The 14,388-nt window shown below is 56.6% G+C and overlaps 1 protein-coding gene and 1 long non-coding RNA gene across 3 annotated transcripts; both read right to left on the bottom strand.

The window, feature by feature from the left end:
* Positions 1–252: 252 nt before the first annotated feature.
* On the bottom strand, positions 253–3,923 carry BHLHE40 (basic helix-loop-helix family member e40). Of its 2 annotated transcripts, none has more exons than XM_042799718.1 (5): positions 3,624–3,923; positions 3,395–3,464; positions 3,179–3,286; positions 2,447–2,570; positions 253–1,429 (listed from the first exon to the last, which is right to left on the bottom strand). In XM_042799718.1, the coding sequence occupies exons 1-5, from the start codon at positions 3,701–3,703 to the stop codon at positions 570–572; spliced, it is 1,242 nt and encodes a 413-aa protein (XP_042655652.1). In that variant the 5' UTR covers positions 3,704–3,923; the 3' UTR covers positions 253–569. The 2 variants fall into 2 exon arrangements, with proteins under 2 accessions (XP_042655652.1, XP_042655653.1); XM_042799719.1 differs by having other exon boundaries at positions 3,388–3,464; positions 3,624–3,678.
* Positions 3,924–8,056: 4,133 nt separating this feature from the next.
* LOC122154042 lies at positions 8,057–13,281 on the bottom strand. Its single transcript, XR_006165973.1, has 2 exons — positions 11,728–13,281; positions 8,057–9,985 (listed from the first exon to the last, which is right to left on the bottom strand). It is a non-coding gene; the product is annotated as an uncharacterized LOC122154042 (long non-coding RNA).
* Positions 13,282–14,388: the final 1,107 nt, after the last annotated feature.

Raw genomic sequence — 14,388 nt, 5'->3', positions numbered from 1 at the left:
GAGAAACCCGTCTTAAGTCTACCTGCCTGCACGACCAAGCAGTGCCCGCTGCTCTGCTCCGTCTCCGCTCTCGGTGGCGTCACTCGGACGCCGGCCACCGAATCACTTTGGCCCAAACTACCGGCAGCGGGGCCGTCGCCTTAAAAGCCTTTCTGAGAAGTACCGTATTTTTTCGTATCCACAGACCCTAAAACCAAGTCTGCCTAATGGAATATTTTTATATTTTTTTCACAGCTTTGCAATATAGTCACAGCTGACCGAGGCCACTGCTGTTCTGTAGATGCGGAGAGGGAAGAAGGTAAGGGGTAAAGCACAAAACCCTTCTTTTTCTTTTTTTTTATTTTTAATTTTTTTTTTTTTTCTTTTGGAAGTAGTTCTGAATCGCTAACCTGGGCGCATCCTTCATCCTTCTCCTAGCTACCTGACAAGTCAGAGAAAAGGGGATTCAGCTTCCTACACGCAGTGAACCTTATCCCCACACCTCAGTCCAGCCAATATATAAAAAGTGAAACAGTCTCAAACTTAAAAAAAAAAAAAAAAAAAAAAAAAAAAAAAAAGTCACACTGCACTTAGTCTTTGGTTTCCAAGTTCAAAGGAGGAATCTGCTTCAAAGCTTGAAGCAGAGCTGAGGAGTCGATAGGGGAATGGGCTGGTACGGGAGAAGGGAGTCTCTGGGGCATCAGCAGAGGCGGGGAGATTTTATCGGGGTTCATGAAACCCGTAAGTGCTGCGGCAGAGGCTGGGAGGCTGGGGTACAGGACAGGTACGGACGCCGGGTACCAGCACTTCTCCAGCATGGGCAGATAGGCGGTTGCGGACGGTGGGATCAAATAGAAAGGCAGGCACAGGGGAGGCTGGTGAGCGTGGGGGCCCAGGAAGCTGCTGGAAGAGCCCATCATGTCGCTGCCAAAAGGGCCCTCGTCCTCGGGTGACTCCAGCCTGCTCCTCTTGGCCGGCGGGTCCTCAGTCTCTTGCTTAATAGAGCTTATTCTCTCCTGGACAGCGTACTTGAGTTCGGTATCCTTTTTGAAATACTGCTGTTCGGATTTGGAGTCACTTTTCTCCAGCTCTCCCCCGTACCCGCTGTCCGTGTCTGTGTCGCTGCCGCTCTGCTCCCCGCTGGAGTGAGCGAATGTCCTCTGGATCACAGGCACGCAGTTCTTCCCGTGCCCCTCCACCGCCTTGCCCAAGGGGACGGGTTTCTCTTTCAAGTCCCCCATTTTAGGAGGGATGTCTCCGGCCTTACGGCCGCCTGCGCCCTGGAGCACCTCGGAGGCCATGCGGTGCAGGTGGCCGACCAGCTGCGACGACTTCAGGTCCTTGCCGTTCTCGTGCTTCGCCAGGTATTGCAGCATTTCCTTGGCACACATCTGGAAACCGGATCGAAACATTTCCTGGCCGGAATCAAGGTTTCTTGACGACAGGTCGCCTGAGGAAACATTAACAGAAAGAAATTAAAAATTAACAACGTGCGAAAAAGAGTTCCACTGGCACCTTCGAGGCGGGCTGGAGGCGATGCTCAACTTCAGCCACAGCACAGCCAGAGAGGTCAAGCTGAACCCTGCCTGCGCTCCCCCGCTGTCTGCAGCAGCACACACCTTTATCCGACCACCCAGCTGTCCGCTTCCACCCTATAACTTAATTTTCAGCTCTGTGTTTGCTGCATCTGCCACCCTCAACGGGTGCTGAAGTACGGAGCTGAAGGAGCGAGCCAAGCCGGTGCCTTCTCCGGGAAACACCCCGGGGAAGGCGGGGAGCACCTCGCCCTTCACCCCCCGGCAGGGAGCTCCTGCAGCACCGCCAGCAGATCCGCCAACCTTGGGCACTTTTGCTCCAGCTTTGAGCTCTATTGCACTCCCTGTGGCTGTCGGAGCAGCGGAAGGCTCTTCAGAAAAACTAAATTTTACTTTATCAGATTCACGTGAGTGCCACATGCGAAAACAGAAGGAGGAAGTGCATCTAAAGCACGATAAGCTGATACACCGGGTCCCCTCTTTGCCTGCAGAACACAGGCTCGCTCGTTTATAGGGAGAGCTAAAAAAGGTGCGCATAAAAAGCAGATTTATATGGATTTTCAGAAAAAAAAAATATATATATATACAACAAGCAAACAAAACCGGGTTTGATCCAAAGCTCGTGAACGGAAAGGTGTGCATGGCTTTGGAGAGAACCTCGCAGCAAACCGGAGCTTTAAGTAAAACTACTTCAAGTCCAATTTAATTGCAAAACAACTCCGCAGGGCACTCTACACTGACCATATTGAGAAACGCATCTTTTCCTGCAAGAGCTCGTGGGCAAAGCCAGGGCAAATGACGGCGATTAAAGGCAAGAACTCCTGCCTCCTCCCTTCTCAGGAGCCAAGTGTCACAACGGCATTTCAAAGGCTCCCAGAGAAAGTCCCACCGAGCGCACGCAGGCTCTCACCCGGTACGATTTGACTACTCACCCGCTTGCAAACCATTCTGCAAAGCGATTATTTTCTGCTGCTGCTGCTCAATGAGATTGGTGAGCGCTTTCACGTGCTTCAAGGTGAGCTCGAGAACCACAGCCTTCTCCAAGTGACCGAGAGTCTGCGAGCAAAGGGACAGGTTGGCGCCTGCTCCCGGGGTCGGCCGCGCACGCAGGAGCGGGACGGGGCTGCCAACGTTTTCCAAGTGACAGAGCAAGGGCCGACGCGGTTTGGGGAAAAGGCTTAAGGGCTCTGCCTTGATCCCGGACGGTGCAGGACTAAAAAGGCCGATATGCCATGAAAATAAGTTAAAAAGCGGGCTGCAGAAAAGGCTCTCCCGGAATCCTCGGGGTGTTTTCGGACTAGCCGCATAGCTCAGAGAGGAGTATTTTATTTTATCGGTTCTGCTGGCACCGTGAGCTCAGCACAGGGGATGCCGGCTGGAGGGGGGGGGCTGAGCCCCGCGGGGACGCGGCAACCCCCCCCCCCCCCCCAATCCACCCACCCACCCCATTCCCGGGAAAGTTTGGGATGCGCTTCCAGCCCGCCTGGGGCGTGCGGCTGCCACGGGGGGGGGACGGGACACAGGGAGGAAGGGGGGGGGGAAAGGTGGGGGGCAACGCAATGTCAAAACAATCAAATCCCCGCTGAAACAGCGGGCGAAGAGGCGGCCGCGGGGGGAGGCGCGGAGGTGCCGCGGGGGTTCCGCGCAGCCCCGCTCGCACCCACCGTCAGCTTGAGGTGCTCGGGCAGCAGGTCCTTCAGCTGGGCGATGCACTCGTTGATCCGGTCGCGCCTCTTCTTCTCGATCAGCCGGTGAGGCAGCTTGTAGGTCTCCTGCAAGAAGAAAAAAAAAAAAGCCGGCGAGCGGGTCAGCGCTCCGCGGCGGCGGAGAGCAGCGCGGCACCCCCCCCCCCCCCCCCCCCCCCGACACACACCATTTACCTTATTATCCTCGCTTCTTTTTAACCCCCTCCTCGGCTTGTAAACTTGGTACATGTGCGCGAAGTCCAGCCTGCACGGGGCGAAACGAAAGCGCGGAAATTATCCCCCCAGGGGCCGCGGTGGGGCCGCTCCGCCTCTCCACCCCCCCAAACTCCCAACGCCTCCCACCCCCCCCCCCACACCCCCCCCCCCACCCACCCCAAACTCCCCGCCGAACCCCGGCGCTTACCCCGGCACCTCGGCGCTCTCCAGGGCGGGCAGCTTGCCCAGGCAGCCGGGCGGGGGTTGCGCGCTGGGGATCCGCTCCATGGGGCGGACGGAGGCGCGGGAGCGGGGCGCGGAGCGGGGCGCGGAGGGGAGCGCTCAGGGCGGGCAGCTCATGCCGCGGCGCCGCCGGCTGAGGAGCGGCGGGGCGGCGGCGGGGCCGGGTTAAATGCGGGCGAGTGGGTGGACGGGAGCGACGTGCGTTACCCTGTGACTGCCGGCACGTCTGGCGGCCGCCGGGGCGGCCCCCCCCAACACCCCACGCCCCCCCCCACCCCCCTTCCCCTCCCCTCCACCCCACCCGTGTCACATGAGCCTCACGTGGCGGCAGCCGCGCAACGTGCCGGGGGGGGGGGGGGGGGGAGGCGGGGCCGCCCCGAGGAGGAGGAGGGAGGGAGGAAGCCGGGGGGGGGGGCGGGGCAGCCTTCACACCCGTGTCGGAGGGGTCCGGTGTCCCCCCCGTGGGGGTGGGTTTGGGACACACACACACACACACACACACCCCTCCCCTCCCACCCCCGCGCAATCACCTCCGTGGGATTTCCGCTCCCCGCCGTGTCGGAGGGATCCGGGGGTCCCCCCGTGGGGGTGTTGGAGGGGACACACACACACACACACCGGCGGCAGCGCTTCACAACCCCCCACCCCACCCACCCCCCCGCCGTGGGAGCTGCGCTCCCCGCCGTGTCGGAGGGGTCCGGGGTCCCCCGTGGGGGTGTTGGGGGGGGGGGGGGGACACGCACACCGGTGACAGCGCTTCCCTCCTCCCCCCCCAACCCCTTCCGTGGGATCTGCGCTCCCCGCCGTGTCGGAGGGGTCCGGGATCCCCCGTGGGGGTGCGTGGGACACACACACGCCCACCCCCCAGCAGCAGCGCTTCCCACCCACCCGCCCCCACCCGGGATCTCCGCTCCTCGCCGTGTCAAGAGAGGTCCGGGGTCCCCCGTGGGTGTGTTAGAGGGGGGGACACACACCGGTGGCAGCGCTTCCCACACCCCCACCAACCCCCTCGGCGGGATCTCGGCTCCCCGCCGTGTCAGAGGGGTCTGGTGTCCCCCGTGGGGGTGGGTGTGTGCGTGGGGCGGGGGGGGGGGGATCGGCACGGTTTCAGCCTTTACATTGCGCCGTGGGCGCGGCAGGGCCGAAGCTGTGTCCTACCGAGCGCCTCACACCGCTGAAAGGGGAGGGGGGGGGGGGAGAACTCCCCAAGCCCCCACCCCCACCACCACCCTAAAAGAGTCACCGATGCAGACCCGAATTAAAATCGTCGCCCTCCAAACTTTGGAAACACGGGGAAAAAAAAAAAAAAAAAAAAACCACCCGCGGGGCGCTGAGCAGTGGCTCCAGGTAGCTGCCGGCAGCGCGGAGGAGTTGGGGCCGTTTCACGCTTTTGCAAAGCATCTGCGGTCCGTGGGTGCCAGCTCTTGCAAAAAAAAAAAAAAAAAAAAAAAAAAAAAAAAAAATGCCACGCAAGGGTTGCAAGGGCGCGTACCTGCCAAAGCAAAGCTCTTCTCGGGAAGGGCTACGGTCATTTTTCCCTGCCGAATGGTGAACGAGTAGAGGCAAGCTCATCAGATTAAAAAAAAAAAAAAAAAAAAAAAAAGAGGCACGTTCACCAAGATAAGGTAATAGCAGAACTCCAGCACGGAGCCTCTGCTATCGCCTGCGAGAGCCCTGGTCCGCTCCACGGCGGGAGGAATCTGAGGTCAGGCGGTATTACGTGAGAGCACAAAGCGATTTTATCCGGGCGATGGAGACAGGCATTTTAAGGCTCACCGCCAGCTGAAGGTGCGTGTCGCTACCCGGAGGAATCCCAAGGGAACTCGGGGCCTCGCAGAGAGCTGCGGCCTTTAAACCTAAGCTTTAGAAACTACCCCCATGGCCCCCCCCCCCCCCCAAAAAAAACCACTCTTTACGAGATCCCAGCTGCTTCTCCACGCGCAAACCGCACGGCGCTGTAGCGATGACGGGGAGCTCCCAAAAAGCTTGGCCCGCGCCACAGGGTCTGCATTTTTAAGGGCATTTTAAGTCCAGACCCCAAGTGTACGTGGACACTTTCATGCCCACGAATTGTCGGACTCCTGCATGCTCTTTCAGCTATTCGGTACATTCCTGCAGTGGGTGGTGAGCTACAACTCAGGGTCAGAGGTAATCCCCAATTATTTAGCCCTTTTACTGTTCTCGTGCTTGCCAAACAATTCTCCATATCAGGATTTACTCATGACCTTAAGGGACGTTGCCAAGGATTTAGGAGTCCCCCTAAAAAGAGGATCCAAATGAAGTTATTACATTCTTGGGCATCAAGTTAGATTGCTGGAGAGTTGAATTACATTTTCCTGGAGATCAGTTTTCATAAGTCAGGGCTGATGCAATCATCAATTTGCCTTCTCGATTTTGTTTGCCGTATTATTTCTACGTGGAGGGTCCCTTTACAACCTGCGATTAAGGCAGGAGCGAAATGTTTAACGAGGCTTCATTTTCTAAAGCCTTTCGTCGAGCAGCAGGTCTCCCCAGCGCTTGTTTCGGAAGGGCTGAGAGTCACAGGACAGCGGCAGCTCGTGCCCGAGGGGGATTTGCGGTTATTTACGGGCGAGGGTCCGGGAGTCGGCTGGAAGGTGTGCCGAAGGCGGGCTGGGGGGGGGGGGAAACCCCAGGACCTGCCCCTTCCCCAGGCCTGTCCCCTTCTGACCACAGCGATTTTTGGGGAAATATGTTGAAAATCCCAAGCGCCGACGTCTGATCGGAGCCTACGTGGGCAGCCCTGGGAGTTAACAGATGGGTTGCGGAGTCAAGCTTACGATAAGGTTACGGGGGGGGGGGGGGGGGTTTGTTTTAAAATGTCTCTTACTTAATATATCCATGAAGGCCAGGCATGTGCCTGTGGCCTGTAATCAAATCGCTGACTCTCCCTCTCTCTCATTTCCAGCAATCTCGTTTCAGGTTACTGGCACCGGAGGTGAAAGAACAGCCATGCCTTGGCCCAGCAGCCAAGGCTGGACGCCGAGGTTCCGACAGCCGTCCGACGGCCCTCCCGGCCTCAATAATTAAGACCCATCGCTTTTTGCAGAGGGAAAAGTTTCCGGGGGAGCCTCTATGAGAGCGAGGGAGCGGGGGATGCGCGTGCGCTGGGGAAACGTGGCGGCTTTTTTTTCCTTCCCCCCCCCCCCCCCCCCCCCCGGAGACGGGCAGCTCTCCAGCCACGGCACCGGCCTCCGCCGAGCACCCTCCTCCTCGCTGCAGCATCTCGGGCCCCGCAGCTCCCAGGAGACCCCCCGCGTCCCTTTTCCCCACCGCAGCGTCCGAGGCAGGCGCGGGAGAGCCCGAAAACCCACCGCCCCCCCCAAGCTGAAGGCAGGATCCCCGGAGGGACGCTGTGGAAATTCGCAGCGCGGGATCCGAGCGCAGCTTGCCACCCACCGTGTCCCCCTCCTGGGTAGCCTGCAGGTCGTTTGCAAAAGCTCAAAGGGAGCGGGAAGTTTCAGCGGCGTGCGGGCCTGCCTGGCTATTGGCACAGCACAGCCACGCTCGCCGCCGCGACGCGGGGAATCATCCGCATGTTGGCCTAAGTCAAGGCGTAATATTGCGAGTACGCGCACCCGTCGCTGCTTAATTACATTGGTTTAAGCTACCGTGGACTTGTTTGGGTAAAATATTGGGGAGATGTAGCGAGAGCTGTTGTGTCGGTGGAGCCGGGGGCCCGGCACTGCCCCGGGGTTGCTGCCGGGCATGACGCTGGCACCGCTCAGCGAAACTTCCCCGAGGACTATTCAGATAAAATCCATTCCCCTCTCCGAGCGGGGGATGCTTGCCAGCCCCCGGCGTGGCGGTGGGAGGAAGACGGAGGTGGAAGCTATTTGGAAGCGGCAAAATTTGTGGACTTCAGGATGAGAGACTTCGAGCCCACTTTGAGACGGCCGTTTTAAGAAAACGCGCCAGCTTCCCGGTGACATCCTGCCCGAAGGCGACCGACGTCCCTGCTGCTGCGGTCTGGGCGGCGGGGCAGGGGATGGGCCGGGGGGGGTGAAAGGGGGGGGGGGGGGGGGTTGCCACCCCGTTTGGAGCCGGCCGTGGGTAGGAGAGCTGGGCCAGCAGCCCAGCCCGCTCAGGGGCAGGAGCTGCTTCTCCTCCCGAGTGACAGAGCTGTCTGGTGGAGGCTTTGCACAATGGGATCTGATCACATTCCTCCTCCTGCCCAACATCAAACAGTGAGTCAGCGATGAAGCCTCATCAGATGTCTCTGCTTCGGCTTTCATATCTGAAAAGCAGAAAGGATGGTGCTCTGCCAGTATGCAAAGCAAAGCAAGTAGGGTGCCTTTAGATCTACGGCTTAGAAAATACCACAGAGTTACTTATTTTTCGCTGGCATCCCCGTAGGAATCAATACCACCGGGGCTCGTAGTCTGGGGAGATTTTATTCTTTCTGGGGGATGTAGGTAACGGCTACAGAGCCAAACGACATCACACCTGAGTCAAATATTAACATAAAAAGTTCTCTCAACTGGATTAAAAAAATTACACACACACACACACACACACCCCTCCTAAAAATAATAATAAAATAAAGCCGCAACAGGCAGAAGAAGAGACCAGGGGGGATGTTCCTCCTGCAGTTCACGTCAGGACACAGATGAGTTAAACCTTGACCTCTGAACCTCGAGCCCGTTGGACAAGGTCTGTGTGATCTGCAGGCTCACGCCAGGCGCCGGCTGATCAGTTTTTTTGGGGGGGGGGGGACACGACTTGGTTCAAGCTGTCAATACCACTCGCGGCGGCGGTAGGGCTGGTGGCGGAGGTGAAGAGCACAGCAGCTCGGCTGGGGCTCAGGAGGGGCCGTGGGGGAGCCCAGCTGGGAGAGAAAAAAGGGATTATTGGCACCCCGATTCACTAGGAATTACCAAACTTTTGACCCCCTCGAATAAATGGGACGCAAAGCAAACGCAGGCGGTAGGGGAAATGCAGGTGCACGGGCTTCTTAGTAACAGGCTAGACAAACCATACACATGAGATTGTTTCCTAGTCATGCAGACTTAAAAAACACTTGGACATGAATATCATTAAGCTCTGGGGTAGTCTGGAGCAGCCGTGGGAGAATGTAACCAGTCATTTTCTAAATAAGAAGCCAAACCTCTGAATCCAGATCCACCTCCTCCCAAACTCCCGGTCTGATCCCACGTGCATCACGAGCCAGATGTGGCTTGGGCATTACTCCTGCTGCAAATTCAGCTGAAATAAGCACAATCGGGAATGAAACGGAATGGGAAATATTCCCAGCGGATTTGCGCCTAACCGAGGCGACACACAGTTTTGCCGACTGCGTTCCTCCGGCGCGGAACAGGACCCCGATGCCACGCTGCAGTCGGGCTCCTCACCTAAACAGCACCTGGAGGGGAACGTGCTCATGTTTACGTGGAAAATACAGCCCACCGGGACAGAGCAAAGGGCAAAGTGCACCCCAGGCATCCCTACGAGAAGTACGAGTTGAGAGGAATGTCTCTCACAGTGCCCTTCCCTCTGTATCAGAAGCGATCTGGCTGAGAAGTCCTGGAGCAAACCACAACTGAGGGTGTTGCTGTCTTCCCCAAATACTTTCTCTAATGAGGTTTTTAAATAGTTTTGCCCCGCCTACACGGGCACCCAGAGCACTTTCATCTCCAGGTGAATGGGAACCGAGGTGGGACTCTGCTGTCTGCTGGGGAGGATCATTTCCATATTGCAGCCGAGGCGGCGAGGCTGGCAGGCAGAACCCGCGCGGTGGCAGGGCAGCGCTCGCCCTCGGAGATGCCTGCTGATCGTGGCGCGAATATGAACCGCTCGCCTCGCCGTTTGAAATGCAAAGAGCCCCCCCGGCGGCGTGGGCTCGCAGGCGAGGCGGCGCGTTTCGGTTACCCCTTCGCGCCGGGGAGAGCCGCGCGCCAGCCGGCAGGTAGCCGCGGTGCAGGCGAGGTTTGTTACCAGGACTGGGGTCGGTGCCACCTGTACCTGCGGCGCCCCGAGCAACCGCACACCTTTCACTCTGAGGTGGCAAAGATCACGTCAATCCCAGAGGTTTTTCGGGGTGGGCGTCGGAAGCACTTTCCGCAGAAAGGCATCTCGCCCCCACTCCTCCTCCCCGGCGCTGGCTGCCGGCGGAGCGGCGCTGACGTGCAGCCTCGGAGGCGAGCGCTCGCCCACCCTCGCGCGCGCCGGCTGAAGAGGAGTCCGAGACTCGTCTTGTGCCTCCACGGGTTCATCTCCCACGGGAATGCCGGAGTACGTACGGCGCCGGCCCCGCTGCGGGGCTGAGGATGGGACCCGAGGGGTCAGGCGGTGCTCTGAGCGTTCGTCTGTCTAAGGGGAAAAAAAAAAGAATAATTGCCTCGCAAAACCTCCGCGTGGGATAGAGCCCAATAATCAGGGGAAATAGAAATGGCCACACAAGCCCAACGCAACCGTCCCTTCTGCTTTCATAAACTGCACGTCCGTATAATGAAAATAAAGTCGCGGAGCTGCGAACATCTGCAGCTGCTGCCCAGATGTGGTTGCCCGGAGCCTCTGCAAAGGTTTCAGGGGAAAACCCCCATCTGCCTCGCACGTATCGCCAAGGCAGAGGACAGAGGTTTCGTTTTATAAACCTTGACCAGGGAGACATTAAGCGCCTTTGATCTCCAGATATAAAAATGATCTTTTGATTTAAGATTATGAAAATGAATAACCATCTGCTAAGAAACAGCTACGGACCCACGTTTTATTGAGGCCATATGGTGTCCAGGGCTTCTACGTATGAATTCAATTAGCTGCTTGTGTCTGCGTCAGTAATTCTGTATCCACCCAGTCATGTTTTTGGAACAAATATTATAATATTCCCATGGATCCTCCAGACAGTGGGAGGTGTTTCCTTCACTGTGAAGGTTTTGGGAAGTGATGACTTTGTCTCATTTTCATCTCACCCTACTCTGCATTTCCAGTCCCTCGCTTCTCGAGGCTTGGAGCTTTCCCCGGGATCTCTGAGCCAGCTGCGGTGCTGAGTAAAGACATCCCGGACCCCAGTTTGCCCGTCGGGGCTCATGTTTTGGCTTTCCCTATCCCCCTCACGAGGAACCTCTCCCGTCCACCCCTCCTACACTGGGACCGAGTCTGCGGTGGTTTTGAGAGCGTAACCCAGTTCTAACCTAAGGCAGATCTACTCCGGTCTCCTTTCCACAGTGCTTACCAGGGGTTTACTCGGGGCTCAGCTCTGCTGAGAGCAAGGTATCTGTTGCCACCACCTTGCACTCTGGGTGGGTGGCGTGGTGTAAAGATACCGACCTTTAAATGGGTGCAGAGGGGTGGGAATGACCAGTTGCCTGACTGGCCACCAGCCCCAGCAGACGGGTGGCCCTCCTGCCTGGGAAGCCAGGCCATGCAAAACCCAAATAACTCCTGTGATCTTTCAAATCTAATAATCTGGAAGACCTCCCTTTTTTTTTTTTTTTTTTTTAAAGGTGTGGCTCGGCACCACACGTTACACTCAGCAAGCTGCATATTTGCACTGATTCGCCTCTTCGCGCTGTTGGAAGTGGAAAAAATCCCGTTCCGGGAGCGGGCTGGGCAGAAGCCCCGACAGCAGCAGGTTGTAATTAGGAGCTGGAAGGGCCTCGCACCCAGACCCCACCTTCCTCTGCGTCTTGGTAACTCCTCCGTGCAAGAGGCAGCCTTGCAAAATGCTCCTGAGCAGAAAGTATCCCTAGCAAAGGGAGGGTATTTGTGGCTTTCTCCTGACTCTTTTGGGGAGGGATGGAGTTGTCAAGCTAAATTGCTATTTATAGACATATTTCTCAAAAGGTTTTCCCTTTTCCCGCCTCTTTCTGTGCTCATACTAGTGCAGAAGAGACGTTGCAGGGTTTAGCTTAGGCTAAGAGAAACCAGCTTTTGCAGAGCCCTGCGTTATGCCAAAACCACCCAGAACAGACATGACCACACCAACTCCCCGGGCCGGGGCCGCGTCCTCCCCCGAGGACACAGACACCCCCCCACCTGCACCCGTGTCCGGCCGTGAGCTGCCCCCCCTCCCGGGGGCACAGCCAGCAGCTCCTGCTCTGGAGGAAACCCACCTTTTCCCAGCGCTGACACCGGGCTCCTCCGCCACCACAACCACCGCAGGCTCGGCCTCACCGCCGGGCTCCTGCACCCGCCGCTCCTCGGCAGCTCCGGCGCCGCGCTGGGTGTCCAAGGCTGCTGTCACAGAGGCTGGAGAGAGGGTCTGCCACCCCGTCCCATCCCTGTGCTTTATTTATTTTGTTGTTTTGTTGTTTTGTTTTGTTTTGTTTTTTCCCTCCCCCTTCCGAGCATTTTTTTAAATCTTAACGTCGTACATTTTCTACCTACTACAGCTGGTGGAAGGGGCCGGCCAGCTGAAACACCCTGACACCCTTTACATCTGTAAAACACGGTTTTACCACCTATCTGACCACCGGGCCAGGAGCCCCTCGGACCGTCCTCCTTCCTATGCTACACTGAGAAAACCTGAACCAGGATGACGATGCATTAAAATCCGTGGCCCGCATTGCCCTGCTGTCCAGAACGGCTCCGTCACGCAGCGACTCCCCTGAGCTGCCCGTGGCGACGTCTCTTGTTTCAGGGGTTTCGCACCAGTGATCGATGTTTGACTCCGTTTCGAGAACGGCTTTACATTACCGGGACGTGGTCACATTCCTTCGGTCTGACGTCGGCGCTGGGAATTGCTGATTTCGTATTCCTGTCAGCGCTGGGTCTCACGCAGGTCCTCGCCGCCGCTGCTGGAAGGGCCATCTCCTCCCCGCCCTGCCTGGGGACCAGTCGTGGAATCGATGGGCTGTGGCTGCCGTACTGGGAAAACCCGAGGGGCACCTTTCCTGGCTGGCTCTCCTTCTCATTCTGCATGGCTATGATTAGAGACTTATTAACAAATTAGAGGATCGTAAGCATAATAACGCACAGCAAAACTACTAATTTCCAAAGATTACTCTTTTTTTTTTTTTTTTTTTTTTTTTTTTTAAATAAAATATCAGCCCTTTGCCAGATGGTTTTTCCAAAGAAGAGCTCCGAAGCAGCAGCATGAGGAAAGAGCAGCAGAGTGGAGGGATGAGAAAATGGAGCAGGTTCTCATTAGGGTGCAACGCATGTAATAATTACTTGAGGAAGCACGGGGATGGCAGGGCTCATTTCATTCTGGATCCCACAGCGTCTGCAAGCTTGCTTGTGTGTGCAGCTGCTACAGGCCTGGAATATAATTTTGCAGCTCTGTCTAACCCAAACATCCCTTGCCCCTTCCTTCCCAGGAACTCTCGGAAATCTGTATCTGATCCAACACACCGCTTGGGCTTTTTTCTTCCCCTTGGTGCTGAACGGCTTGATCAAGCAGTTACTGCTCGAAAACGGGATTTTAGGCAGCTAGTTTGAATCTGACGCCCGTCAACGTGCATTAGTCAACTTTACACCACAGTCATCACTCTGGCTTCTCAGCCTTCCCTTGACAAAACTCCCATCAGCATCCCCACGGTGCTGCTATCAGGCGTCCTGCTTTTCCATCCTCACGGTCTGTCTTACTCAAGGGACCCAGCAAAGACCCTCTGATCTGCTGGCAGGTCCTTTGGGACCCCCTTACCGCAGCCCGCGCCAGCTCCAAAAACTTGGGCTCCCAAAACTCAGTGCAGAGCCTCCCACAAACGCTCAGTCCACCTACCCCTACCCATTGCCATCACACGTTACTAACGCCGCCCATTTCCAACTGTTTTGAGGAAGGTTAAGAGGTGGCTGGTTGAAGCCAACATTGTGACTAACTCTTTGGGGGAAGTACTTTATGTCAAAACAAGCGAATAGTGAAGCGGGGACATGTGGCACAGGGATGTGTAGAGGTAGGGAGGGGCTTTTTTGTGCCAAATTTCCCTTTTCCCTGACGGGAGAACCCAAGTTGCCTTATTTCTTAATGTAGAATGAGACAGAGAAGGAAAACTTCCTTCTTTACTTCTTTTAGATCTTGGCATTTCTAGAAAGCGGCTGAATCACACCCGTATGATACGCTGTCATGGAAATGGGCCCCCTTGGCTTTTACTGGTGGCCGCCGCGAGCCAGCCCACCAGTTGGGGTCCGTCGCTGTCGAAGCCAGAAAAGCCCCTTACGTCCATCCCTCCGGGGCCCCCGCGGAGCCCAGGCTGCAATCTCTTTTTCTCCTTGCTCCTGCCCGCAGCAAGAGGCTGCAGGTTTCAGGCTTTCCAAGTCTTCCCCCAGCCGGAGCAAGCTGGGCAAGCGGGCACACGTAGAAATCTGGGGGGAAAGGGGGTGAAGGCCAGGCCCAGGGGCGACCAGTGCGCCCAGCAGACGGCTGCGACACATTCCTTACCAGCTACAAAGAAGGAGTCGGAGGCAGGTATGTTATACGGAAACATTTGGGTTCTGTGACTTCCTAAGTGGGATAAACCCAATTATTTTCAGTCATTTAGAGCAGGCAAAGGACTCAGCCCTCACAACTACTTTGCTTCCCGAAGTTATTCAAGCCCTATGGAGCCACATATATTTGCTTGTTAACTATGTGACTGTAACAGCAAAGCCTCCTTCCTCTCTCTCGAGCTAAAATGTGGTATGTAAAATGGCAGTGCCTTTTATAGCCCTGTGCCCACAAAGACTCAGCTGCAGAAGTCATTTCCTATTTACATCCAAAAAAAAAAAAAAAAAAAAAAAAAAAAGCACAGTTCAGCAAAGATCGCTGCGACTCCAGCCAGCAAGGAGCTTTCTGC

Source organism: Tyto alba, unplaced genomic scaffold (assembly GCF_018691265.1).
Source record: "Tyto alba isolate M040663 unplaced genomic scaffold, T.alba_DEE_v4.0 Super-Scaffold_3, whole genome shotgun sequence".
Taxonomy (NCBI): domain Eukaryota; kingdom Metazoa; phylum Chordata; class Aves; order Strigiformes; family Tytonidae; genus Tyto; species Tyto alba.
The sequence above is the reverse complement of the archived record's forward strand: the minus strand, read 5'-3'. Positions and strand labels throughout refer to the sequence as shown.

Excerpts from the sequence above, each read along its gene's own strand:
- BHLHE40 (XM_042799718.1), bottom strand. The coding sequence starts at position 3,703 with ATGGAGCGGATCCCCAGCGCGCAACCCCCGCCCGGCTGCCTGGGCAAG. Across the intron at positions 2,571-3,178 it reads CCGAGCACCTCAAGCTGACG|ACTCTCGGTCACTTGGAGAA; the intron begins GTGGGTGCGAGC and ends CTTTGCTCGCAG. Across the intron at positions 1,430-2,446 it reads GCAGAATGGTTTGCAAGCGG|GCGACCTGTCGTCAAGAAAC; the intron begins GTGAGTAGTCAA and ends ATGTTTCCTCAG.